This window comes from Pipistrellus kuhlii, unplaced genomic scaffold (assembly GCF_014108245.1).
Source record: "Pipistrellus kuhlii isolate mPipKuh1 unplaced genomic scaffold, mPipKuh1.p scaffold_m20_p_1, whole genome shotgun sequence".
NCBI classification, from domain to species: Eukaryota; Metazoa; Chordata; class Mammalia; order Chiroptera; family Vespertilionidae; genus Pipistrellus; species Pipistrellus kuhlii.
In genome coordinates this window covers 137,300,316-137,326,284 of record NW_023425404.1, presented here as the reverse complement: position 1 = coordinate 137,326,284, position 25,969 = coordinate 137,300,316, and the positions used below count along the sequence as shown (strand labels likewise).

The following is a 25,969-nucleotide window of genomic DNA, read 5'->3' as shown; positions in this document are numbered from 1 at the left end:
AACAATGTGAGAACATCTTTTTAATACTAGCTCTCAGAGATAATAATGAACATAATGGTGTATATTTACTTAGAGATATAATTTTTTGTTGCTGATAGTTTGCCAGCTGGTTCGGAACAACATGGGCACCTGCTGTCTGCTTGTGATGTTAATAGCCGTGGCCGCCCTCCCCACTTAGGATATTTAAGTGGCATTAGAACTAGGAAAATTAAGTTTAATCTTCATGAAATAGACATATTGTGATAATTAAGGTGTCATTTAAAACTTTTTTTATTTAAATGAAATGAATGAATTTTTTAGTGTTTTTCCTCACTTTTATTTCCTTTGTTAGTAATTTTTAAAATTAAAATATATATTTTATTGATTTTTTTTACAGAGAGGAAGGGAAAGAGATAGTTGGACTCATTGATGAGAGAGAAACATCCATTAGCTGCCTCCTGCACACCCCCTACTGGGGATGTGCCCACAACCAAAGTACATGCCCTTGACTGGAATCGAACCTGGGACCCTTGAGTCCTCAGGCCAATGCTCTATCCACTGAGCCAAACCAGTTAGGGCCTTTGTTAGTAAATTTTAATAGTGATGATTAATTTCAGATTTGAATTGGTTTTAACTAACATATATCTTTTGATGTTTTTAGATGCCAACCAGGCCTGTGCCAAGTTATATTCAAAGACCAGATTATGCTGATCATCCTTTAGGTGAGTTTTACGATGCTGATTCCTCAGTTTTCAGCTTGTGAGCCTGATGACCACTGCAAAGAAAGGAGTGCTTTTCTGTGGAGAAATTTTTCAGTGCTGGATTTCTTTTTATTGTTTGTTTTTTAGTGCTGAATTTCTAGTAAATGTAAACATAACCTTTTAAACTAGAACATTTGAGAAAATTAAAGACTCTTCTTCGAAGAAATCTATCCAATTCTGAAAATGTTTAGATGTTAATTCTACATTCAACATAATATTGAATTTTGTGTTTTTATATCAAATTCTAGATTTAAAAAAACATTTTGATTTAACATGTTCTATACTTTAATTACATAAAACGTATTTAGATAAAAACAGATTCTGGAGGCTTCAAATGAATGCCTAACTAAAGACTGGTCTATAGAACTAATAGAACCTAGTGTTATTGGCAATGATTATAGTAATACTGGTGGTGATTCTGTAAGTAATATTTTTTTATAACTATATGTCAGGCACTATGCTAAGTTCTCAGGTGTTACTCCTGGGGTGGATTCTGTTGTGTTCTCCATTTTACAGATAATGAAGGTGAGAGACCCAGAGAAAAGAGGTAATTTGTAGCACGAGTGGAGCAGTCTCTGATCATAGGGCCTGTAGGCATAATTTAGGTTGGATTATTTGATATTTTGCATGTCAAAAATGATTGAATATTCGTTTTCATGTGGTTTAATCTGTTAAGCTAAGTTGCCTTTGCTTTGTTCTCTAAGAAGTGGGGAACCATATCACATTTTTATGAATATAATTTTAAAACTTAGTTAAACCTCACTATTTCAGATACATTGAAGGAAAAGATAGTCTGAATGATAGATAGCTCTTGAGGATGTATAAGTTCATTACTCTGTTTAATATTTTTTAAAAAATAGTTTTCTTATTGATTTCAGAGAGAGGGAGGAAGAAGGAGAGAGAGATTAGAAACATCAGTGATGATAGAGAATCATTGATCGGCTGCCTTCTACTGGGAATCGAGACTGTAACCCAGGCATGTGCCCTGCCCTGTTCATGGGTTGATGCTCAACTACTGAGCCCCACCGGCTGGGCTGTATTTAATGTTTTTTAATGTAGTTTTTTTAAAATATATTTTATTGATTTTTTTACAGAGAGGAAGGGAGAGAGATAGAGAGCTAGAAACGTAGATGAGAGAGAAACATCGACCAGCTGCCTCTTGCACACTCCGTACTGGGGATGTGCCCCCAACCAACGTACATGCCCCTAACCAGAATCGAACCCGGGACCTTTCAGTCCCGGGACCTTTCAGTCCGCAGACCGACGCTCTTCCACTGAGCCAAACCGGTTTCAGCTGGGTTTTTTTTGTTTGTTTTTAAAAAATATATATATTTTATTGATTTTTTTTTTACAGAGAGGAAGGGAGAGGGATAGGGAGTTAGAAACATCGATGAGAGAGAATCATCGACCAGCTGCCTCTTGCACACCCCACACTGGGGATGCGCCTGCAACCAAGGCACATGCCCTTGACCGGAATCGAACCTGGGACCCTTCAGTCCACAGACCGACGCTCGACCACTGAGCCAAACCGGTTTCGGCTCGGCTGTTTTTTAATGTAGTTTTAAAATCAACATAGATGTGGTAAATTCTGATAGGATAAAATGTTACATAGTGAAAAGTAAGTCATACTCCCCAGAGGTAGAATCATTATTAACAGTTTCTTGCAAATTTTCCAGAGATCTTTTATATGTGTATGCACATTAGCCCCTCACCCTAATTATACACGGTAGGACCAAACCATATACACCTTTTCACCATGCTTTATTTTTTTTTTTATTTTCACTTTGTTTTAATGACAAGTATTTCATTATGTGGATACATCATAAATTTATTAAACCAGGCTCCTCCTACTAATGTATGTCTAGATTATTTCCAGGTTTTTACTTGTTTGACTGTAATAACTATTCTTGCATGTGAGAGTATTTCTGTACGTCAGTTGCCTAAAGTAAAACACCTAGATCAAGGAATACATGTAATTTTTTATTTTGAGAGTTATAACAAATTTAAGCAATTTTGCCAGTTGTCATTTTTATTAAAAACCATAAAGGAGTCTTTTGTTCCTTATCTTCCCTAACATAGTGTGTTTTCAAGCTGTATGAATTGTGCTAATCTGAAAGATGATATTTTGTGTTACTTTAATTTGTATTTTTAAATTATGAAGAAGATTAAGCATCTTTTTATACATTGGTCTATTCCTCTTAGCCTTTTCCCAATTAGGTTACTAGTTTTTTCCATACTGATTTGTAAGTGTTCTTTCTCTACTAAGGAAAATAATCCTTTGATGTGTGTTCTATAAAAGGTTTTTCCCTATTGAACATTTTTGTCTTTGTTTATAGCATTATATTTATGGCAAACTTTCAACATTTTTCTATAATAAAATTTATCAGTGTTTTCTTTGAGGTGTTTAGAGCTTAATAACATAGGAGAAGACTTTTTTTTGGTTCAGAGATTATTATAAAATGACTAAAGGCCCAATGCATGAAATTTGTGCAAGAGCAGGCCTTCTTTCCCCCGGCTGCCGGCCCCGGCTTCCCTCTGACACCCGGGACTGGGGCTTCCCTCTGGCCGCCGGCAGGCGCCCGGGACCTGGGCTTCCCTCGCAGCCTCAGGATTAGGAATTTAATACAAATGTAACTTTATTTTCCCCCTGAAGAATATCTGGTTGTCACACCATAAGTTATTTTATTTAAAATACCAGTTCTTTTTTCCCCCCTCATAATTTAAAATACACCCTATACAATTGTATTAAATTCTCACGTGTCTTTGAGTCTGTTTTTGGATTCTGTTCTGTTTCATTAACCCATTTGTCTAATCATGTGCCATTGCCAAACTCTTAACTATTATAGCTATATAATGTTTTAATATTTGGTAGGCCTTGTTGCCCCCACCTTTCCTTTTTTTCAGAATTTTCCTGGCTATTCTTGCATGTTTGCTTTTGCATGTGAAACTTGGAATTAACTTGTCCCCAAAATATCCTGTTGCCATTTTTTAATTGGGGTAGTATTAAATTTATAGACTACTTTTGGACGAATTGACACATTTACAATATTGAATCTTCCTATCCAAGAACAGGGTATGTTTTTCTATTTCATTTAAGTCTCTTTTTCTATCTCAGTGGTATTTTAAAACTTCCTTCACTAGGTCTTTCATTAAGTTAATTTCTGGATATTTTTATTTTTTTTAGTTCTTGTAAATACTATCTTCTATATTTTCTAACTCATTGTTTGTATATGGGAAAGCTATTGATTTTGACATATTTAACTTACAATCTGCCAACTTGCTAAATTATTATTTCTAGTCATTCACCAGGTGTCTACTTATTTTAGGGATATGTAATCATATCTGAAATTATGAAGATTTTGTCCTTTTCTTTCTAATTTAATGTCATTTCTTTTTATTGTTTAACATACCTCCTACTACTGTCAGAACAATATTAAATAGCAGTACTGACATGGGCATTCCATGATATGGGTTGTTGGTGTGAGATTTATATTTGTCGTGCTGGCCATGTTATCAGAATTATTTTTCTAGATGATCATTTATTTTTCCTTCCTTAATCTATGGCTGTGAGAAATTATATGTCTAGATTTGTTAATATTGTGTCTTTCCACTTATGTCATGGGGGTATTACATGTATTTTGGATTCTATTTAATAATATTTTATTTGGGATTTTTATATCCACATTTATTTACAAATATTAGTTCAGCCGAAGCCGGTTTGGCTCAGTGGTAGAGCGTCGGTCTACGGACTGAAAGGTCCCGGGTTCGATTCCGGTCAAGGGCATGTACCTTGGTTGCAGGCACATCCCCCGGTGTGGGGTGTGCAAGAGGCAACTGGTCGATGTTTCTCATCGACGTTTCTAGCTCTCTATCTCTCTCCCTTCCTCTCTGTAAAAAATCAATAAAATATATTTTTTTAAAAATATTAGTTCATGGTTTCTTATATTCTTTTTGTCAGATTTTGAAATAATTATTATACTGGCTCTGATATTTTTACCAGGTGGATTTTTTTCAATAGATGGAGTTACACATATGTTGATATATATGCAATTTGATATGTATGCTATTTTGTTGTATTGACAGTAAGTTTCAAAATTTCATATGTCAAATTTTCTGAAGGTGTTTTAACATCATACATATTTTTATGCTTAAAAATTTTTAATTTCTTGTCAAAAAAGCATTAGCGAAAAGTTTTAATTCGTTACTTTATTTTGAAGAAAAGTGCTACTGAACACTTTGGGAAGCTTATGGTGAACATGCTCCATCTCAAGATATGTGTGAATGCTGGTTTAAATGCTTTTAAAGTGATGATTTCGATATGAAAGACAAAGAACATTCAGGTCACCCAAAAAAGTTTGAAGACCAACAATTGCAAGCATTTTTGGATGAAAGATGCGTGTCAAACTCAAAAACAACTCGCAGAAAGATTAAATATTGCTCAGTAAACAATTTCTTATAGTTTACAGCAGTGGGAAAGATTTCAAAGATAGGAAAATGGGTGCCACATCAACTGAACGAAAGACAAATGGAAAACTGAAAAGTCATCAGTAAAATGTTGCTTCAACAGTACAAAAGAAAGTTTTGGGTGTTTTTTTGTTTGTTTGTTTGTTTTTTGCATTAAATTGTGACTGGCGATGAAAAGTGGATTTATTTTGAGAATCCCAAATGAACAGAATCATGGGTTGATCCAGGTCAACCATCAACATCAACTGCAGGGTCAGATCGCTTTGGAAAGAATACAATGCTCTGTGTTTGGTGGGATCAGGAAGGTGTGATATATTATAAGCGTCTAAAACCAGGTGAAACCATTAATACTGATCGCTACTGACAACAGATAATCAATTTGAACCATGTTTTGATTGTGAAATGACCAGAATGAGCCAGAAGACACAGCAAAGTAATTTTGCTTCATGATAATGCACCATCACACACTTCAAAATCAGTTAAAGACATGTTAAAAGATCTTGCCTGGGAAGTATTCATCCATCCTCCATATTCACCAGACCTTGCTCCTTCAAATTACCACTTGTTCTGGTCGATGGCACATGTACTTTCTGAGGAGCATTTCAAAACATATGAAGAAGTGGAAATGGAAAATTGGATCTCTGAATGATCTGCCTCAAAACAAGAAAAGTTCTGTTGGGATGGTATCCACAAATTACCTGAAAGATGGGGAAAATGTGTAGCTAGCTATGGACATTGCTTTGAATAAAGCACTTTTGATGTTTCTCTTGAAATTATTGTATTTTCTTTGATTACAAAATCTGCATTATTAACCGGCACACCTGGTAAATATATGAATAATTTGAGTTAAGGTAATTTTATTAATGAAGATTCTTAGGGGGGGAAAAAATTCATGATAGTACTTACCCCTACTCTATATAATATAACCTATTATTTTCTATTTCATTTATTTACTTGATGGATCACAAACAGCAGTTTGAAAAACACTGACTTAGGTTCCTGTTAAAAAAAATAAATGTGTATAATTGATTCATCAGTTGTTAGTATAAAGTTTTCTTATTAGATGATGATCTTGAAAGCAGTTTGTAAATTGTGTGGTATTATTAAAATGTGAGTAATTTACTGACCTTTACTACAGTAGCATACTGCCTGCCATACTCCATATTGACTGAGTTCTCATAGATCTGTATATTTGTTCTTTAGAATTCGTCCTTCAGTTTACTTAGCAAATGTCCTTTTCATGTTGAAAATATTAAAAAAAAAAAAAAAAAAAATCCAACTGGGCCCTGACTGGTTTGGCTCCGTGGATAGAGCTTCGGCCTGCGGACTGAAGGGTCCCAGGTTAGATTCCAGTCAAGGGCATGTACCTTCGTTGCAGGAGCAGCTGATCGATGTTTCTCTCTCATTGATATTTCTAACTCTGTATCCTTCTCCCTTCCTCTCTGTAAGAAAATCAATAAATTATATATTTTTTAAAAATCCAACCCGGATCCTCCTAAATTATGAAATATCATTATGTGAAATAGTGAAACTTGACTGTTATGTCATCAGGGATATAATTATGACTAATACTACAGATTTCCGTTCATTTGGCTTTACTTACTGATTTTCCTTTCCAGGAATGTCTGAATCTGAACAAGCTCTTAAGGGTACTTCTCAAATTAAATTACTGTCATCGGAGGATATAGAAGGGATGCGACTCGTATGTAGGGTAAGAGTTTTTTACCTCATGGGATAGCACGTTTCAGCAGTTATTAGAAAGGAAGGCAGTGACTTGCTGGATTACAAAGGATGGATGTGCTCTATAGTAAGGCTATGACTAGCCATGCTTACAGTACTTTTTATTAAACTAGTAGTGGCCCAGTGCATGAAATTTGTGCACAAAGTGGGGGTGTCTCTCAGACCATCCTGCACCCTCGCCAAACTGGGACATCCCTCTCACAACCCAGGACCGCTGCTCCTAACCGCTCACCTGCCTGCCTGTTCGCCCCTAAACACTCTGCCTGCTGGCCTGCTTTCCCCTAAGTGCTCCCCCGCCCCCCCCCCCCCCCCCCCCCCCCCGGCCTGATTGCCCGCAGCTGCCCCCCTGCCAGTTTGCTCGCCCTCAACTGCCCCTCTCTGTTGTCCTGCTTGCTCCTAACCACCTCTGCCTCGGCCCTTCCACCATGACTTTGTCTGGTAGGATGTCTGGAAGGTCTCCTGGTCTAATTAGCATATTAACCTTTTATTAGTAGATTGTTAGTATATAGTTCTGTTAGTATATAAAACAGCTGTTATATACTTAAATAACCTATTTGAAAAATAATATGGCAGGAAGTATATATAGTTGAGAGTCTATTTCTGTTATCCCTTATGTTTTTAAAGAATCTAGTTTTTATGACATTTTGTCATCTTATTTTTACAAGTCATTATAACTTAAGGCAGAGTTTAAGGCTTAAAGTTCAGCTAAAGCTCCTGCTGTGAAATACCGATGCAGGGTAGTAGTAAGGCTAATAGTTACTTACTTATTTATTTATTTGTTTATTTATTTATTATTTTTTAATATATTTTATTGATTTTTTACAGAGAGGAAGGAAGAGAGATAGAGAGCTAGATACGTCGATGAGAGAGAAACATTGACCAGCTGCCTTTTGCACCCCCCCCCACTGGGGATGTGCCCGCAACCAATGTACATGCCCTCGACCGGAATCGAACCTGGGACCTTTCAGTCCGCAGACCAATGCTCTACCACTGAGCCAAACCGGTTTTGGCAAGGCTGATATTTATTAAGTGAAGTCACATGTTCACATTTTTCTAAGGAAAAAATGAAAAATTGCTATTGCTTGTTTATTTAATCCTCATTTGAAATATTTTTTCCATTGATTTTTAGAGAGAGTGGAAGAGACAGGGATAGACAGAGAGAGAAACATTGATGTGAGAGAAACACATTGGTTGCCCCCAACTCAGGCTCCAACCAGAGCAGGGGGATTGAGGCTGCAACCTGAGATACATTTCCTTGAACAGGATTGTGATTCTTAAGTCCGCAGGCCAATGCTCTACCCACTAACCAAACAGGCTAGGGTGATATCGCTGATTTAGAAAAAGTTTTTATTCAGTGCTTAAAAGTGATTGGATACTAATTTTCTTTGGTAATCTGGAGAAATTTATGTTTCCATCACTTATGTGCTGTGATTCTTTGAGGAAAATCATTCATCTATTCTTTTATTTCCCTCCCTTCCCTTCCCCATTATAGAAATACAACAGTACTCAGTCTCTACCAGTTGATCATTGTATAGACTACTTAAGATGTGCATTTTCACATAGAAATCAGTCAGACTTACTTATTAAGCTATTTACTAGCTAGCCCAATTTTATTTATGTATTTACACGCACATGTATATTGATAGGCATCAGAAATACAAATGGTTTTAAAAAATGGCAGGATTATAATCTTCAAGGTGAGGTGCACTTTATTAATCTTCGCAAAATCTGTGATAGGGCAGATTTCTGTTTCTTTTCTTCTGGAATATAACAAGGGTTTCTCTTTTACAGCTTGCTAGAGAAGTCTTGGACATTGCTGCTGGAATGATTAAGCCAGGTGTTACTACTGAAGAAATAGATCATGCTGTGCACTTAGTAAGGACTTTACTTTTATGTTTTAACATTTTCCACATTATTTAATGTTTTAGACTTCTGAGAACTAAACTCAAGTTCTGAATGTCTAAAGTAACTTGACTATGTTAATTTGAAAGCATATTTTTACTTTATTTTAAATGTAGAAAATACTCAGTAGTCATTATTTCCATCTTTAAGTGTCTATGAAATACCTTGTTTCTAAAACCTCACATTTCATAACATTTTAGTATAGCTTTTATAAAATGGATTAATTTTATTGGTGCTTGAACTAAATCATGCCACTACATACATCAAATACTCTGAAATAAAAAGAATACAAGTTCTGAAACTAAATTAGTGGAAAAAATGTTCCCTTTCATACCCACAGTCACAAGGCAATAATAGGCTAAACACAGTATGTGGGCAAACGTAGGTTTACAGTTGTAAGTATACAAAACACAGTTTATTCTTGTATTATTTATTAATTATTGTATTATTTTCCATACAAATAACTGTAAACATACCTTTGCTTATCTCTGTATTTGTAATAAATATAATATAGACCCTATATTAGATGAGTGTATGAGTAAAATGCTCACAAAAGAAGAGCAATAACTAGTTAAGAAATCACCTGGAAAACTAATTAAATTTACTCTGGTCATTAAACAAATGCAAATCATGAAGTTCTACTATGTTATTAAGTACTAGAGGCCCAATATACAAAAATTCATGCAAGAGTAGGCCTTTCTTCCCCAGGCTGCTGGCACTGGCTTCCTTTTGGCACCTGGGACCCAGGCTTTGCTCTGGCCCCGGCTCTGTCCAGAAGGATGTCCGGAATGACGCCCAGAAGGACATTTGGTCTAATTAGCATATTACTCTTTTATTATTACAGATTTTTAAAAGTGCTTATATCCGCTGGCTATTTGGGGATAATGAAATGAGGTGGTATGATTGTAAAATGGGACAATACTTTTGAAAGGAAATTTGACAATGTGTCTTGAGCATAAAAATGGCTTAAAAACATATTCAGAATTTTATAAACTTTGATTTTTGGTTATTGTTCCATATGTGATAAAATACGTAGTGTGCAGTAATAGCGCCTTGAGTCCTCCTGTGGGCCAGGTGCTCTTTCACATGCTTCTTTTACTCACTGAATGCCCTCAACAACTCCACGAGAGAGATGCTGCTAGCACCTCCATTGTATAGGTAAGGAACTGAGACAGAGAGGTTAACTTGCCTATGGTTACACAACCTGTATGGAGTTGACATTTTTGGTCATGAGAATCTGTTGTAAGAAACATGGAAGTATATTTATTGTTAAGCAAGGCAAAAGTGATAGGTAGTTATTTGCCAAGAGTGATATTTTTTGTAACTGAAGACATAATTTAAATTTCAAATAATAGTGTAATTGTCAATAAAGTTATTGTGTGCAACTTTTTAAAAATTATTAGTCTGAAGACTGTGTGGTGGTGTGAAAAGAAAAGTTATATATGCTGTGACTACCACTGTGTAAAAATATCTTAGTAAAATAAAAATAGGACTTGTTATGGAAAACCAGACCATTTTCATAGAGATTTCTTTGTTGTTCCACATGAATGTAGTAATTAAAATTCAAGTACTTTACTATTTCTTGGTTATACTAAGTATTAAATTTTTGGTTACAGGTATATAGGCTAGTTCTGTATGATAAATTATAATTACACTAGAGGCCTGTGCATGAATTTGTGCATCAGGGGGGTTCCTTGGCCTGGCCTGCAGGATTGGGACAAAAACTGGGTCTCTGACATTCCCTGAGGGATCCCAGATTGCGAGAGGGTCTAGGCCAGGCCTAGGGACCCCACCAGTGCACGATTGGGGCTGGAGAGTTGGCCAGCCAGGAGGTTGGCCAGCCAGGGAGGGACTGCAGAAGGGATCCAGGGCATGTCCGGCCCATCTTGCTCAGTCTGGCCCATCTCGCTTAGCTGGACCCCAGCAGCAAGCTAACCTACCAGTTGACTGCCCCCCTGGTGGTCAGTGCATGTTATAGCAAGCGATTGAGTGGCCTTAGCATATCATTAGCATAGTATGCTTTGATTTGTTGAATGGCCAACCAGTCAACTGGACAACTTAGCATATTAGACTTTTATTATATAAGGTTAAAAGTACATGTTAATATTTACTTTAAATATTATCTTTTTATTTGAAATAATACATTTTCATAAGTAGTTAATTCTACACTAGAATTTTCATATATGTATATATTTGTAATAGTAAATTTGCTTTTCTTTTCCATTATCAGGAATTTGGATTGGTTTTGCCTATGGTCTGTCTGACAAGCACAAACCCTATTGTAACAACTGCTATTTCTAAAATAAAATATTAAGCAAATTTTTCATTTAAAAGCATCTGTACAACAAATATTTTCAGTTTTTAAATTTTAAAATCTGGTTAATTGGGCAAGATTACACATTCCATATTATTTTCACTATATTTTAATTTATTGTAGGCATGTGTTGCAAGAAATTGCTATCCTTCTCCGCTGAATTATTATAATTTCCCAAAGTCTTGTTGTACTTCAGTGAATGAAGTTATCTGTCATGGAATTCCAGACAGACGGCCCTTGCAAGAAGGTGATATTGTTAACGGTAAGAAATATGTAAGTGTGACTTTGGTCACTATGAATAAAGAAACAACAAGGCTTGGTGGGTGTCTGATAATGACCTGTGTTTTCTTCACTGGCTGTCTTTAACATCCTTTTTTATATTTAAAACTTTAAATCTTAAGTCTGTGAAAACTTTTTTTTATGGTGTTAAGTTACTTCTAGTATGATGCCTTTGGTACAGCATGTATTTCTTTAATGCAGATTATCATGTGATTGGCAAATACAATAGGTGAAAGGTGTCAGTGAAATTGGGAGTAATGTTGATTCAAGTGAGAGTTTTCTTTTTCTTTTTTTTAATATATTTTATTGATTTTTTACAGAGAGGAAGGGGGAGAGAGAGAGCTAGAAACGTTGATGAGAGAGAAACATCTACCAGCTGCCTCCTGCACACCCCCCACCGGGGATGTGCCCGCAACCAATGTACATGCCCCTGACCGGAATCGAACCTGGGACCTTTCAGTCCACAGACCGACTCTCTACCACTGAGCCAAACCGGTTTCGGCTTCTTTTTTCTTTTAGTCTACTAATGGTTTTGAAGAGCAGATTTTCTTACAGATAAAGAGAAATCCTTAGTAATACTAGTATATGAAAACCTTAAGAAAAAAGCTAGAAATCTTGCAGAAGTGCCTTCCTTATAAGAAGTTAAGTTCTCTTGGGAAGTTGCAAGTGCAGAGGAAGAAGCTGCCAGACATTTTCCTTTGGGATAAAAAAAATGTTGAAGAAGACTACTCTAGATAGTATTTTTAATATTGATGAACTTGGTCTCTTTAGTAATCTAGCCTCTTCAAGGACCTACATATTAAGCAAGATAACACGAGCCCACATGTTGAAGGTTGCAGAGACTGCACCAACTGATGCTGGCAGTAAATGCTAGTGGACATGCTGTTTTTACTTGGATTGTTACTTCTTTAATTAGGGTATCTGTTAATAAAGTTCAAGAGGTTCTGAGGTGCCTGCCCATCCCTGTTTTTTATATAAACCCTGTTATTTATTACATGCATAATGTGTGAGATTTTTTAGGAATGTATATATCATGCTAGAGCCAACACAACTGTTCGATGATATTTTGGGCTGATTGAAAATTTGAGGTTTAAAAATACTCATTGAATATGCTTTCTAGTATATGTTTACTGTATTATAATGGTGTAGTAATAATCTGTATTCTTTTTTTTTTTTTTTTTTTTTTTTTAATCCTCACCCACAGAAATTTTTCCATTGATTTTTAGAGAGAGTGGAATAGAAAGGGAAAAACAGAGAGAAACACCGGTGTGAGAGAAACACATCAATTGGTTGCCTCCTGCATGAGCCCTATCCAGGGCCTGGGCCAGGGAGGAGTCTGCAACTGAGATACATGCCCTTGACCAGAATTAAACCCTGGACTCTTCGGTCTGCAGGCCTACGTTCTATCTACTGAGCCAAACGGGCTAGAGTGATAATCTGTATTCTTAAACATGGGGACAAAGAGAAGGATGAATATTCACAAATAAGTGAAAGGAAAACGAGTTTTTAAAAAATAAGTGAAGAGTAGTATGTTTTTCTATTTATTGATTCACCAAGAGGAGGAAAAACTGGTTGAATAAATTAAAGCAGTATTTTCTGTTTAATGTCAAATGTAACAAAGTTATTTAATGTTACTAACTCAGGTTATTGATCTTACACGAATGTGTCCTGGATGCATTTTTCTTCTGCCATAAATGATCAATATACTATAAGAGTAATAAAAGCCTGCTGTCTGTCTTGTGCTGTGTGACCATGTCTGTTCTCCACAGTGAGTTCATTTGTATTGTAGATAAGGAGTGTCGGGCGGTAACTGCACATCCATTGGGGTCTAATAGGAGACTGCAGAAGTTATTTTTCTCATTACCCTGCTTTGATGCTGTCATGTTGGAGAAATGACTTAGATTTTGAAATAAAAACAGATGTGGTCTTAATCCCTGGCCAGTGTTGCTCAGTGGTAGAATGTTGGCCTGCATACTCAAGGGTTGAGGGTTCAATTCTGTCAAGGGCATGTACCTTGGTTGCAGGTTCGTTCCCTGACCCCAGTCAAGGCATGTGTGGGATGCAAGCAATCAATGTTGCTGTTTCCCTCCCTCCTTTCCCTTCCTCCCTTTTCTCCCTCCTTTCCTTTTTTTCCTCTCTCTCTCCCTCTTTTCCCCTCTCCCCCTCTTTCCCTTCCATTCTCTAAAAAAAAAAAAAAAAAAAAATCAGTGGAAAAATATCCTTGGGTGAGGATTAACAAAACCAAAACCAAATGTGGTCTTTATGTTTGCACATTCTTTTGCAGTGGACATCACTCTTTATCGCAATGGCTATCATGGGGATCTGAACGAGACGTTCTTTGTTGGCGATGTGGATGAAGGAGCACTGAAGCTGGTTCAGACCACATATGAGTGCTTGATGCAAGCCATCGACGCAGGTCAGCCTCAGTGCCGGGCACCCTGTGTTGATGGGTTTCAAGTGACTCGTCACTGCACGAGGCATTCCTGTCCCTGCCTGCCAGCCTTGCCTCTCCTACAAGAGTGAGGCGTGGGTTTTCACAGTGATGGTTTAAGGATGATTTGGAATTCCTTGATGAGAATGGACTGAATGATTGCCTCTCAACCGTTGACTCTTATGTGATTTTATCTTTCTATGGCTGACAAATGAGGAGCAATGTATGGATAGTTAATTTTGACTATACTTTTCCCCTATGTTTTATTCTTTAATAAGTATTATGTTCTCATAAAAAACTAAAACAGGATGCTAGACTCTGAGAGAAAAATGAATGATCCTCCTTTACACTTGCCTCTCCTCTTTTCTTTTTATATCTCTCTTTTCTCCAGAAGTATTCACTTTTAATAGGTTTTTCCCCCCTCCTCTGTGCATTCACACACACACACACACACACACACACACACACACACACACACCCCCACCCCTATGTGTATGTGGTTAGTTAGGATACATGGAATCATAATTGTAGTATTCTATAATTTGGTATTTTTTAACTTACAGTACTTTAGGAATCTTTCCATATTGGCTCATGTACCTGTATGCATAGTCTCCTGCATTCTTTTAATGGTTATATATTCCATAATATAAAAATTTCTACAACTATTTGCTATTAGACTTTGGTGTTTTCTAGTGAATATGGTGAATATCTTTGGGTAGAGATGTATTTCTGTAGGATTTTTCTCAGGCTCTCTTTGTCCATGCAAACAATTCATCCAGCGTTTGTTTTGTTGGTTTGTTTAAGCTATAGCTTGTGAGGAGAGAGAAGGAAAGGCTTTGCTACAAATATTAACAGTCTATTACCAAACAGGACAGTTTGAGGGCAAATATATTTTCAGTTGAAATCCATAGCATTTCAGCTTTATTGTTCAGTGCTCTATCTCTGTCTCTCCACACCCACTCCACCACCACAGAAAATAAAATAACCCTGTTCTATCATCAATAAAGTATCGTGTAGGACAGAATTCTTTGGAAGTTATCTCTAATAATAGAAATTCATTGTCTTTATTGTTTTTAGTTCATTTAACATGCATGGGAGATAATGATATTTTTACTAATTTAATGAAGTCAGAGGAATGAAAAATGAAATCGTGGTAGTTTCACGTATCAATATGTATGTTTTCTTTTTACATATTCCCTGTTGATTATTTTCTTTAAGTATATTTTTATTGATTTCAGAGAGGAAGGGAAAGGGAGAGATAGAAACATCAATAAAGATAAAGAATCATTGATCAGCTGCCTCCTGCACACCCCCATTGAGGACTGAGCCCACAACCCAGTCATATGCCCTTTACCACACTCAAACCCGTGGACCCTTCAGTCCGCAGGCTGAGGCTCTATCCACTGAGCAAAGCCGGCCAGAGCCCCTGTTGATTATTAAAAGGACTGTAATACTCCTAGTGGTTTTGTATGATGAGGACTTGAGTGTTTAGTTTCTCATTTTTGGAAGCTTTTGTTTTAAATAATTGTTAGGGTTTCTGCCAGATAATATGCTCATGTTAATTTAATATCTTTTCTGATTCTCTGAGTTGATTGAAATAACTAGACTGCTGAAATGTTATTTTACAAAGACTTGCAAAGAAACTACCAAAACCAAAGTGATCATAACGTAGCCGGGAAAGAACAAAAGTTGCTTAATCTCGGGAAAGTGCTTTGTATGTGTCGTTTCTGTCCTATTTTTTCACTAAATTTGGCTGTGTACCGTAGTGCTAAGCCACTGGAGAGCTTGACCACTAGTTGAAATTAGCCTTCTTCAATTGGGTTTCTCAGCCTACACATTAATGTCATTTTGTATCTGATAATTCTTTGTTTGAGGGGCCTGCCTTGTGCATTGTAGGTTGCTAGGTAGCATCTCTAGTTGCTACCCACCAGATGTCACTTTTACCACCACTTCTTGTTGTGGCAACCAAAAATATCTACAGACATTACTGCATGCACCCTTGGGACCAGGATTGCCTCTGCTTTGAGAGTTAAGGAGGAATCTCCCCTTTCACTCTCCCTCATTATTGATGAGCGGGGATTTTTTTTTTTTATTTGCTACTGTCCAACATGGGTTAAAATTTTGCTTTTCTTCCCATTGATTGGGGTTAATAGGAAGACTCAATGGAATGTAAAAATGTCATTATGAAAGTCAGCATGGTTCCTCAAAATCATTAACCTCCCACCCCCAAAAATGTCAAACTGGAACATCTGGTTAAGAGCAAGTAAGTGTTAATTAAAATGATTGCTGAGCTTTTTGCCCAGAAATTTGATGAGCTGGAGAAGGTATGTTGTACCTGAACCTCAGGTTGAAATCTGGCAGAGGAGAAGACAAGGGAGTTGGAGGACACCCAGATGGTGGCTGGGCCCCGTTCAAGGGTCTCAGTGCCAGGAGTCTTCACAGCTATGAGAACCAGTTCTTTTGTTTTGGTTTTTATAGGAATAGAAGTAAAAGTAATAAAAATTAAATGAAGTAGGAATTTATATAAATGAGAAGTACCTTTCTATACTTTACCCCCAGAAGCAACTGTGAATAATTTGAGAGCCACATATGGGGATGAAGAAGTCCCAAGGATGTAATTCTTTGAGAAGTTGATGGGACTGAAACTCAGGACAAGTCAAGTTACTTTGGACATTCCTTTTTCTCCTGATGCTCTTTCCTCTCTTATCTCTTCCTCTCACTTTAGCAGAATAGCACACTTGACTTTAGGGAAGGAGACCAGTGTGTTTTTCATTCTGTTTATTCAGAAAGCAAAAGGTGCCTCCCCCCATTTACTCTGCATTTCCACATCAAAGGAGGAAGTAAAGGTGCTACTGGTTTGAATCACCCCTTTGCCATTTACTGCCAGGATAGCTTCTCTCTGCCTCAGGTTCCTCATCTGGAAGTTTCAGCATGTAGGCCTATAAAGCCTTCAGAAAGGACATTGATAGTATAATAATTGCTTAGTAAACATTAGCTTTTATTACTGTTTCATAAGTCTTCTCTTTCCCCTTTAGTGAAACCTGGCGTTCGATACAGAGAACTGGGAAACATTATTCAGAAGCATGCCCAAGCAAATGGCTTTTCAGTTGTTCGAAGCTACTGTGGACATGGAATCCATAAGCTTTTTCATACAGCCCCCAATGTACCCCACTATGCCAGTAAGTACCGTCCAAAGATTTGATATTTGCTAACCATTTACTCAACAAATATTTATTCAAACATTTAATAGGTTCTACTCTTTTGTATTTATTAGAATATTCTATTAGCTGTTATAAATAGACCCTAAAATGTATATTAGCTCAAACACAATACATGTTTACGTGTACATTTTGTTCATATAACAATCCAAGGAATGTGTGTTTGATCACTGTGGTAGTTTCCCTCCTAATCTATAAATGATAGAAGCCTGGTGCATGAAAATCATCCACTCTGGAGTGGGGGAGGGTGGTCCTTCAGCCCGGCCTGTGCCCTCTCGCAGTCAGGGAGCCCTCTGGGGATGTCCAACTGAAGGCTTAGGCCTGCACCCCATGGACGTTCGTAGTGCTGCCACTGAAGTGGGAGAGCCTCCCACCACCACCACTGCACTTGCCAGCCATGAGCCTGGCTCAGGGCTTCTGGCTAAGTGGCGTTCCCCCTGTGGGAGCGCATTGACTACCAGGGGGCAGTTCCTGCTTTGAGTGTCTACCCCCTGGTGGTCAGTGCTCGTCAGAGTGATTGGTCGTTCTCCCATTAGGTCGATTTGCATATTACCCTTTAATTATATAGAATTGGAGGGGTATGCTTGGGAGGTTTTAATGAGGCAGCCTAGATTTGGGATAATTACATATACTTTTGCAGAAATTTAGTCACATGGCTACACTAATTGTAAGGGAGGTTAAGAATGTTATCTCGCTAAATACTCTAGGTCACACATGTGTCAAACACAAGGCCCGCGGGCCAAATCCGTCCCGCCAGGCCTTGCAATGTGGCCCGCACCCGCGCTGTCATCACTGCACTCCACTGCGTTTCCATCACAATGACAGTTTATGACTGTTCAGTAAACCATTCGGCCCGCGATTTAGGCTGGATTTTAGATTTTGGCCCCTTCTCTGATTGAGTTCGACAACCCTACAGGAGAAAAGTAAACTAATTTTGGTGACTAGTTAACAGTCTCAGCTACCTGTCTAGCCATCACTGTTCTGATTCCTTCAATGAAATGGCTTCAGCTTGGTTTGACATGAGTTCTTAGTCTGTGTCAGATTTTGTACTATTTGTTGGTATAAATGAGGGAAATAGACAAAGTACCTTTCTTCCAGCTGAGTGCTGTCTGATAGAATAACAAAGGAAATGTAGGACCATTTTCTCCCAGAAAGCTTTTTTCTTAGAGAATAGGACATACAGGAGTAAGTCTTGTTATTTAGTGCTATAAATGAAAGCTGTTCACAGTAAGTGACCTGAGAAGGAATTTAACAATTGCTATAACGTTTTCATCAATCTCCTTGTTGCTTAAGTTTTCTCATCTGTGTAATTGTAGGGTATGGCTGGCACCTACCCTAGAACTGATATTAGGGTAAAGTGAGATATTATTACATAGAAAACACTTAGCGTTAACCTTTTGAATGGTGGTGATTATTATATACATGACCTCAGTGATTTTCAGCCAGTATGCTGCAGCACCCTAATGTGCCACAAGAATTATAAATCATGTAATACCTGACTATTCAGTCCAATGCACTGACCTCTTTTCCCTTAGATTGTCCAATAGCCATCTGGTGTGAATGCCCTGTCTTAAACCATAACTATATAGGTTATATAATATAACTGCATTTTATTGGTTACGTTGTATAATAAAGTTGCATCCGATTGGTTAATGCTTGGTACCAGAAATTCTTACATACAAGTATAGGTACCTGATTTTTTAAAAAAAGTCACTTGGAGCAAAAAAGGTAGGTAATTACCATTAATATTTTTTATGTAAATCAAAGTTATACTTTTTTATTATATTGGCAAAAAGTCTCCAGAATTTTAGTAATAAGTTCATATGATTCATGAAGTGAAAAAGGTTGAAAAATCATACATTATCTCATTTGATCATCACTATTCCTTACATAATATCTTAGCCCTATTTTAAAAAGCAGATTTATGTTTAGAGAAGTAATTCATTTACTCAGCTTCACACCCACCAGTAAGGAAATGCCAGGATTAGGATTTGTACCTGGGTTCTGTCTGACTTTCTAGGGTCAGTCTTCTCTTGTACGTTGTGCTGCCTGGTAAAGACTGCAGCAGTGTGGTGCTGGGCCTGCGGGGAAACAAAGAGTGGCCAAGGCTTGGTTTGACGGGGAAGATGAAGACCATTCCCGGTGGAGGGGAAGCATGAACAGGTGCTTCAAGTTGAGACTGGACAGGGATAATAATACAAGCTTGGCTATTATGTGTTAAGAACTATTAGTAATAGCAGTGCCAGCCTGAGGACATTGACTTTATTTGTAGGAATTTTTAGAAACATTTTTGGGCAGAGGAGTGGCAAGTGGAGTGGCTATTTTGGGAAGACCGATTTGGCAGGGGTATGTAGAATGGATTGGAGTTGGGAACTGGTGTTATTAGCCCAGTGCACTGGCAGTGGTCCAGTTGTGAGGTGGTAAAATCCTGGAAGGAATATTGTGAAGAGGAAGGGAAATGAGCCAGAAGCCACTTAGGAGGAGCTGAAGAAGTTGTTTAGAGTATAGCATTTGATATAGATCAATAAGCATTTATTAGCAGGCCACATAGTTCTTTTTATTTAAGTTGTGAATTATGCTTGAAATAAAAGCTAGGAGCAGAAAACTAGTAGCTGACTCCATTCCTTACTGATAAGCCCTGTAATCAAGTGGTGTGCATTCTCTTAGGACAGAAGTAGCTATTCTGGGGCGTATGTGTGTGAATAAAAAATATCTGTGCAGGGAGGGAATGAAAATGTGCCCTTACAGAGGTGACAAACTCAGATTTAGGTATGGGTGATACAAAGAGAGACTGTTGGAAGGAGACAGAATTTGTGGGAGAGGAGATATTTGTCAGTGATGTTGGGGTCAGCAAAATACGGTGCCATTGGTATACAAGAGATGCCACTTGAAGTTTTTTAAAACCATCTAGTTAGAAATAAATAAATAAAATTCTGAGGAAAGAAGCAAGGGTGAGCTAGATCTACTTCATTTCATACATTTGATATGTTTATGAAACGTCACTGTAAATCTGGTTTATGTAAATCAGAATCTGTTGAGCTCACTGTAGGGAAGTTTTAGAGAAAATTGCTGAGAGAGTCCTTGTGGAGCGGAGGCCTTTGGGAATGAAATGATCTCTGCTTCGGTTTGTAACTCCATATGCCTGACCTCATGATGGTCCTGAAAAATACTCTTATGTTAGTAAATTTGGACCAAAAGTTAAACAGTATTTGGAAGGAGAAATGGAATTTCTGATTTCAAATAAAAAGGAATAGTGTCATCAGCATTAAAAAAAAAAAAAAAATAGGTTAGTGTGCAGAAGCTTTTTCCCCTTTGAAGATAAGAAAAAGAAGACAACTGAAAAATCATGCAGTGTTTCTATGAGCTGTGCCCCCTCCCATCCTACATCCACACACACCTCTGTTATACCTGGATGAGTAAGGAATTTTGCTTGGTTCCATAATTGCATTTCTAATCCTGCTATAACACTTTTCATTTTGTAAAAGTGATAACCACATCTAAAAATTCAGCCTTTGGATATCTGTGTATTTTCCTACAGAAAACATAATCAGTGTGAAGTGCATGGAGGAGAGTATCTGCTCCAAAGTAGGTGGTTGGGTTATGAGTCTACCTAATAAAAGAGTAGCATGCTAATTGACTACACATTTGTGATGCTCACCAGCCAATCATGAGTGAGTATGCAAACCAACCCAACAAAGATGTTGGGTTAATTTGCATATGCAGACGCTGAGTGGTGGGGGATGGGGCAGGACGTTTGCACCACCCCAGCTGCTCTGGGCAGCATGGGAAGGCAGAAAGGCAGCTCCGGCCAGAGCGAAGGCGGTGCCTGCAGCCAGGGGAACGAAGGCCCATTCTTGTGTGATTGGGTCACTAGTTTGTTAATAATCTATTGCAAGAAAGGAGAATCATGAGAGGAGAAGGTAATTGAGGATAACTAATGGGAATATAGTTGTCTCTTCTATCCAGTGAGCTTTTCAACAATACACTTGTTTTTTTTGCTATGGTTTTAGTTTTTTTTCTTCTTTAATTTCAGAAAATAAAGCAGTTGGAGTGATGAAGGCGGGCCACGTATTTACCATTGAGCCTATGATTTGTGAAGGTGAGCAAAAAGGATGCTGTACATTCCTTAATTAGATTTTTGTTTACTCTTAGTTACTGATGTACAAATTAGTAGTCTGCTCTACTTACTTTTTGCTTCATTTCTGCTCCCTGTCCCATTTCCACTTGGTTTAGTGTATGTAGAGAAGAAAACATTGTAAGGCTTGCCCTGCTGTAGTGACTCTGTTGGTTGAGCATTGTCCTGTGCACCAAAAGGTTGCTGGTTCCACTCCTAGTTGGGACATGAACAGAAGGCAACTGTTCTCTCTTCCTCTCTCTCCTCTCCCCTCTCTCCTCTCTCTTCTCTCCTCTCCTCTCTCCTCTCTCTTCTTCCCTCTCTCCTCTCTCCTCTCTCCTCTCTCCCTTTCCCTCACTTCTCCTCTCTCAGCATGTCCTTGGGTGAGGATTAAAAAGATAAATGTTTAAACATTGTAAGGGTTGGCAAGGAAGCAGTACTTTCTCTTGTCAGTAGCTGCTGAAGTACTTGAATCCTGTTCCCTTTTCATAAAGATCCTTTCAAATGAATTTAAATTTTTAAATATTTATTTATTTATTTATTTATTTATTTATTTTTTAAAAAATATATTTTATTGATTTTGTACAGAGAGGAAGGGAGAGAGATAGAGAGTTAGAAACATCGACGAGAGAGAGTCATCGATCAGCTGCCTCTTGCACACCCCCTACTGGGGATGTGCCCGCAACCAAGGTACATGCCCTTGACCGGAATCGAACCCGGGACCCTTCAGTCCCCAAGCCGACGCTCTATCCATTGAGCCAAACCGGTCCCTGCTAAATTTGTAAATATTTATTGATTGATTTAAGGGAAGAGAGAGAGACAGACATCCGTTTGTTGTTCCATTTACTTATTCATTTACTGGTTGCTTCTTGTATGGGCTCTGACAAGGGATTGAACCCACAACTTTGGTGTATCCCGACGACACTCTAATTAACTGAACCACCTAGCTAGGGTCTACATTGTTGCAATTAGAAGCCTCCATCAAGCCAGTGTAGAAATTCTTGCTTGATATGGGGAAAGGGTGGGAAGGTAGAGAGGAAGAGAAAAGAAGGAGAGCCACTCACTTTGACACAGTTAAATGATTTAATTCTCCACAATTAATGAGGTCGGTGCTGTCCCCATTATACAGAAGAGCACATTGATCCTCCAAGAGATGAAGTAACTTGCATAAAGTCATTTAGCTAGTTACATGGCAGATTTTGTCGGACTCCAGTGTCCTGAGCTGTTCTGCCTCTTCCAGGTCTGCACTCATGATGTCAGATGGTGTCATACAACTATTGTGGAGGAAGCACAGCACAGACATACCCAGTGCTGGCAGTTGTATGTCCTCACTGTTGCTATTCCTGTGGTGGGCATGTGGCATTGATGATAGACTCAGTTGGTAACTCGGGTCTGCTTCGTGAAGCCTTCCTTTCCTTTCTGCCCACTCTTTGTTGGGATTAGGGCCGCAGAGTGAGGCAGTAGTAGTAGGCATGTGTCCTGGGCCCTGTGTGAAAGGATATGCCTGTCTCTGATCCTCCCAGTCTATTGTATAACTTCATCTTGGGACAGACATCCTGTTACTTCTACCAGATTCTCTTCCTTAGACCTGGGTATCTAAACCTAGCTTGCTCTCAAGTGGCGGAGGGGAGCATTGGAGATCCTTTGAGAGGTTGCCTACTATTTTCTGTAAAATGGGAAAAAGAGTTTATATTTTGCCACTTCTCCAGGAATGCTGTAAGAATTAAGAGAGATGATCTTTATTAACACTGGCTATATAGTTTAATCAGATGCCAGAGTTATACCAGGAAGGAGCTAAATTCATTCATTTTTTTTACAGCTTTATGGTGAGTGGTATTAATATGTTTTCTAAAGTGAAACCCAAGTACTTTTATTTTGGAAATACTACCTTGACTTGTTATTTGGGAAGTATAAAACATGTCAAGTTATAACACCTATGTAAATTTAAATATCAACGGCTTTAGCTAAAACTTAGTTGACGTGTAAGTAGGCATCTTAATAGAGAATTTTCTAATTGATTTTCTGTGCTATGTGTAGATACAGGATACAGATACACTTACCTAGACTTATTTAGAAAACTGGATGATGGAAGTAAGAAATTGTTTCTGGTTGTTTTAGGTGGATGGCAGGATGAAACCTGGCCAGACGGGTGGACCGCAGTGACGAGAGACGGGAAGAGGTCCGCTCAGTTTGAGCACACCCTGCTGGTCACGGACACTGGCTGTGAAATCCTAACCCGGCGACTGGATAGCGAGCGGCCTCACTTCATGTCCCAGTTTTAATCTCCCCGAGATGGCGCATCTCAGTCACACTTCCTGGCTTTTTATTGAGAGTACAGGATGGAAGAGAAATTTTTTATTATTTGTTTTGTTTTGACTATAGATAAGGAAGGATTGCAGCATTTGACACGTGTCCTCAAGACCTTGTCTTGGGTCTGGAAAAGCCAAGAAGAATAAAGGAAACACTTTCAACTCCTTTCAGTGTTCCCCTCTCCCCATCCTCCCACCCCTAGTCTCTGCTGCACCCCTGCCTTCTCATTTGACCTTTGAGCACTTTTACCTAAACCTGCTTCTAGTTGCTTTTATCACTGCCACAACTGGGCACCGAGAGCCAGCTGCTTTCCAGATAGATGAATGTGGAACATGAGAAACCTTGAAACTTTAGCAACATATGTTGTTTCAGATTTTTTTTATTATATAGGAAATATATATGTATACATTTTAAATTCCTTATATGTAATTACTGAACACTATGTGCCCGGGTTGTGTGTTGATTCTGCTCTCACAGGGTTATACGCTGTCCTAAATGGACCATAGTGTGCAGTGGGTTAATTCCCGGTTGGGAATTGTTGTTGTCCTCCTCCCCAACCCCGCAATGCTAATTATTTACCTTTGTGGTTGTGTGGAAGGAAACACTCGGTCAGACCATCAGTGAATGGATATGGCAAAATTCACTTTGGGAAAAGGTTAGGTTTTTAAAAAATCTAGTTTATGGCAAAAATAGCCAAGCTCCCCGTGGTAGTGGCTGTTGCAGAGCATGAGGATTTTGTAATACATTGCTATTTCAAACCTCTCTCTGGTCAAAATGGGAGGCAGAGAGTTCCCTTTCTTCCACTCTTTTTTATTTCTAGAGCATACCTTGGAGATGTTCAGTGGAGGGTGGGGGCTGCACTATGGGAGTGGATGGGAAGAGCCAGTTTTGAAAGCTCTCCAGAAGTGAGCAAAGTCAGTCAGGTGAGAAGTTAGGCCTAACGTTTAGTAAACCTGGTGGTGAGGAGAAAGGAACCCCTTGCAAGACTGGACTGTCTCCTGGCAGCGGGATACAGCTGCAAACATTCTTCACCTTCACATTGCTGGGAGCCTCATTAGAAGTGACCTCAGCTGCCCAATATCTGTGTTCTTTTCAGTAGGTCAGTCCGAGCAGGATTGCTTCCGGTGAAGGCATAGCAGATCAAAGGCATTGTCGTTAAGAGTTTCAGGTGACTTTCTTGTAAGATAATTTGATACCACTGACATGTTAATACTTGTAGGAGAATATCTTTCCCAGAGTGCCTCAGACATTATTGCTTTAAAAGAATTATGACAATGTTTTCATTTTATTATTTTAATGATTTAGTCAGCTGACTGAATCTGGTGTAGACTTCTGGGGGTATGTGTGCGAAGTTTTTTTATCAAACTGTAATATTTGTGAATGGAATGCCTTGCAATATGAATGTTAATATAATATGTAAAGGGAGATTAAAAAGTTTGAGTGATTATCCTGCCATGTAGTCATTAACTTTGCTGCATTTTGTTTGGGATTTCAGAGGGAAATGGGGTGGTTGATTTCAGAATCTAAAATAAACTCACGACTATTTGAATAAAAATACTTCTTCAAGTTTAATGGCCATATAAAAATTCCAGTACTGTGTTTAGTTCAGCAGAGTCTACCAGCAGCATTTGAGATGCAAATGTGTTTTTTAAGAGCTTTTAAGACAGACAATGCTACATAGTTAGTGGAACATTGTATGTACTGATAGTGGGATGAAGTGTGTGCTGATCAAAATAAGCTCCAGGAAAAGATCTTGGTGGGATGGCTCTTTTGTTAAAAGATAAGACACCATACTGGTGGTGATGCTTTTCTCGGTTTGGGAGATTTTAAAATAATACAGGCTCTGTTCTGATTGTATATATCCAATTATAGATGTTTATTAGTTTTAGATAAGAAAACATCTATAATAGCTACATCATTCTGCCAAGTTCTAAAAAAAAAAAAAGAGCCAATGTGTTAACTTTTTTTGGTAATAATGTTTTGTTTTGTTATTCCTCACCCAAGGATATTTTTCCATTGGTTTTTAGGGAGAGTGGAAGAGAGAGGGGAAAAACAGAGAGAAATATTGATGTGAGAGAAACACATCGATTGGTTCCTCCTGCACACTCCCTGACCAGGGTCCTGGGTCAGCGATGAGCTTGATGTGCCCTTGACCAGAATTGAATCTGGGATCCTATGGTCTGCAGGACAACACTCTTATCCACTGTGCCAAACCTGCTAGGGCTGTAATAACTTTTAAGATAATCTTTTTTCCCCCCTACCAGACCTCCATGCCCCTTTGGAATTATAATTTAGAGGAAGGAAAACATATTAGCATTTTAATTTCATTTTATGTCTTTTGCTGAAAAAATGGATTAAGGTTCATTAGAACTCATTTAGCAACACCTTTATACCACTTGCCATCCACATGTCTTAAGTTAATAGGAAGAAGAGGTTTAGATATCTTGTTTGCCAACT

The 25,969-nt window shown here is 38.1% G+C and overlaps 1 protein-coding gene and 1 long non-coding RNA gene across 5 annotated transcripts in view; both read left to right on the top strand.

Moving 5' to 3' along the window:
* Positions 1-25,067, top strand: part of METAP1 (methionyl aminopeptidase 1) — a 66,048-nt gene extending 40,981 nt beyond the window's left edge. For 3 of the 4 annotated variants that reach the window (XM_036410921.2, XM_036410930.2, XM_045570598.1), the window contains 8 exons: positions 641-701; positions 6,824-6,915; positions 8,736-8,819; positions 11,284-11,422; positions 13,724-13,855; positions 16,906-17,049; positions 21,122-21,187; positions 23,321-25,067. In XM_036410921.2, coding sequence (XP_036266814.1) covers positions 641-701; positions 6,824-6,915; positions 8,736-8,819; positions 11,284-11,422; positions 13,724-13,855; positions 16,906-17,049; positions 21,122-21,187; positions 23,321-23,484 — 882 coding nt within the window. In that variant the 3' untranslated portion in view covers positions 23,485-25,067. Of the gene's footprint in view, positions 1-640; positions 702-6,823; positions 6,916-8,735; positions 8,820-11,283; positions 11,423-13,723; positions 13,959-16,905; positions 17,050-21,121; positions 21,188-23,320 lie in introns of those variants that run through there. The other variant, XM_045570594.1, reaches the window with a different exon arrangement.
* LOC123651083 lies at positions 17,056-20,501 on the top strand. Its single transcript, XR_006739562.1, has 2 exons — positions 17,056-17,795; positions 18,005-20,501. It is a non-coding gene; the product is annotated as an uncharacterized LOC123651083 (long non-coding RNA).
* Positions 25,068-25,969: the final 902 nt, after the last annotated feature.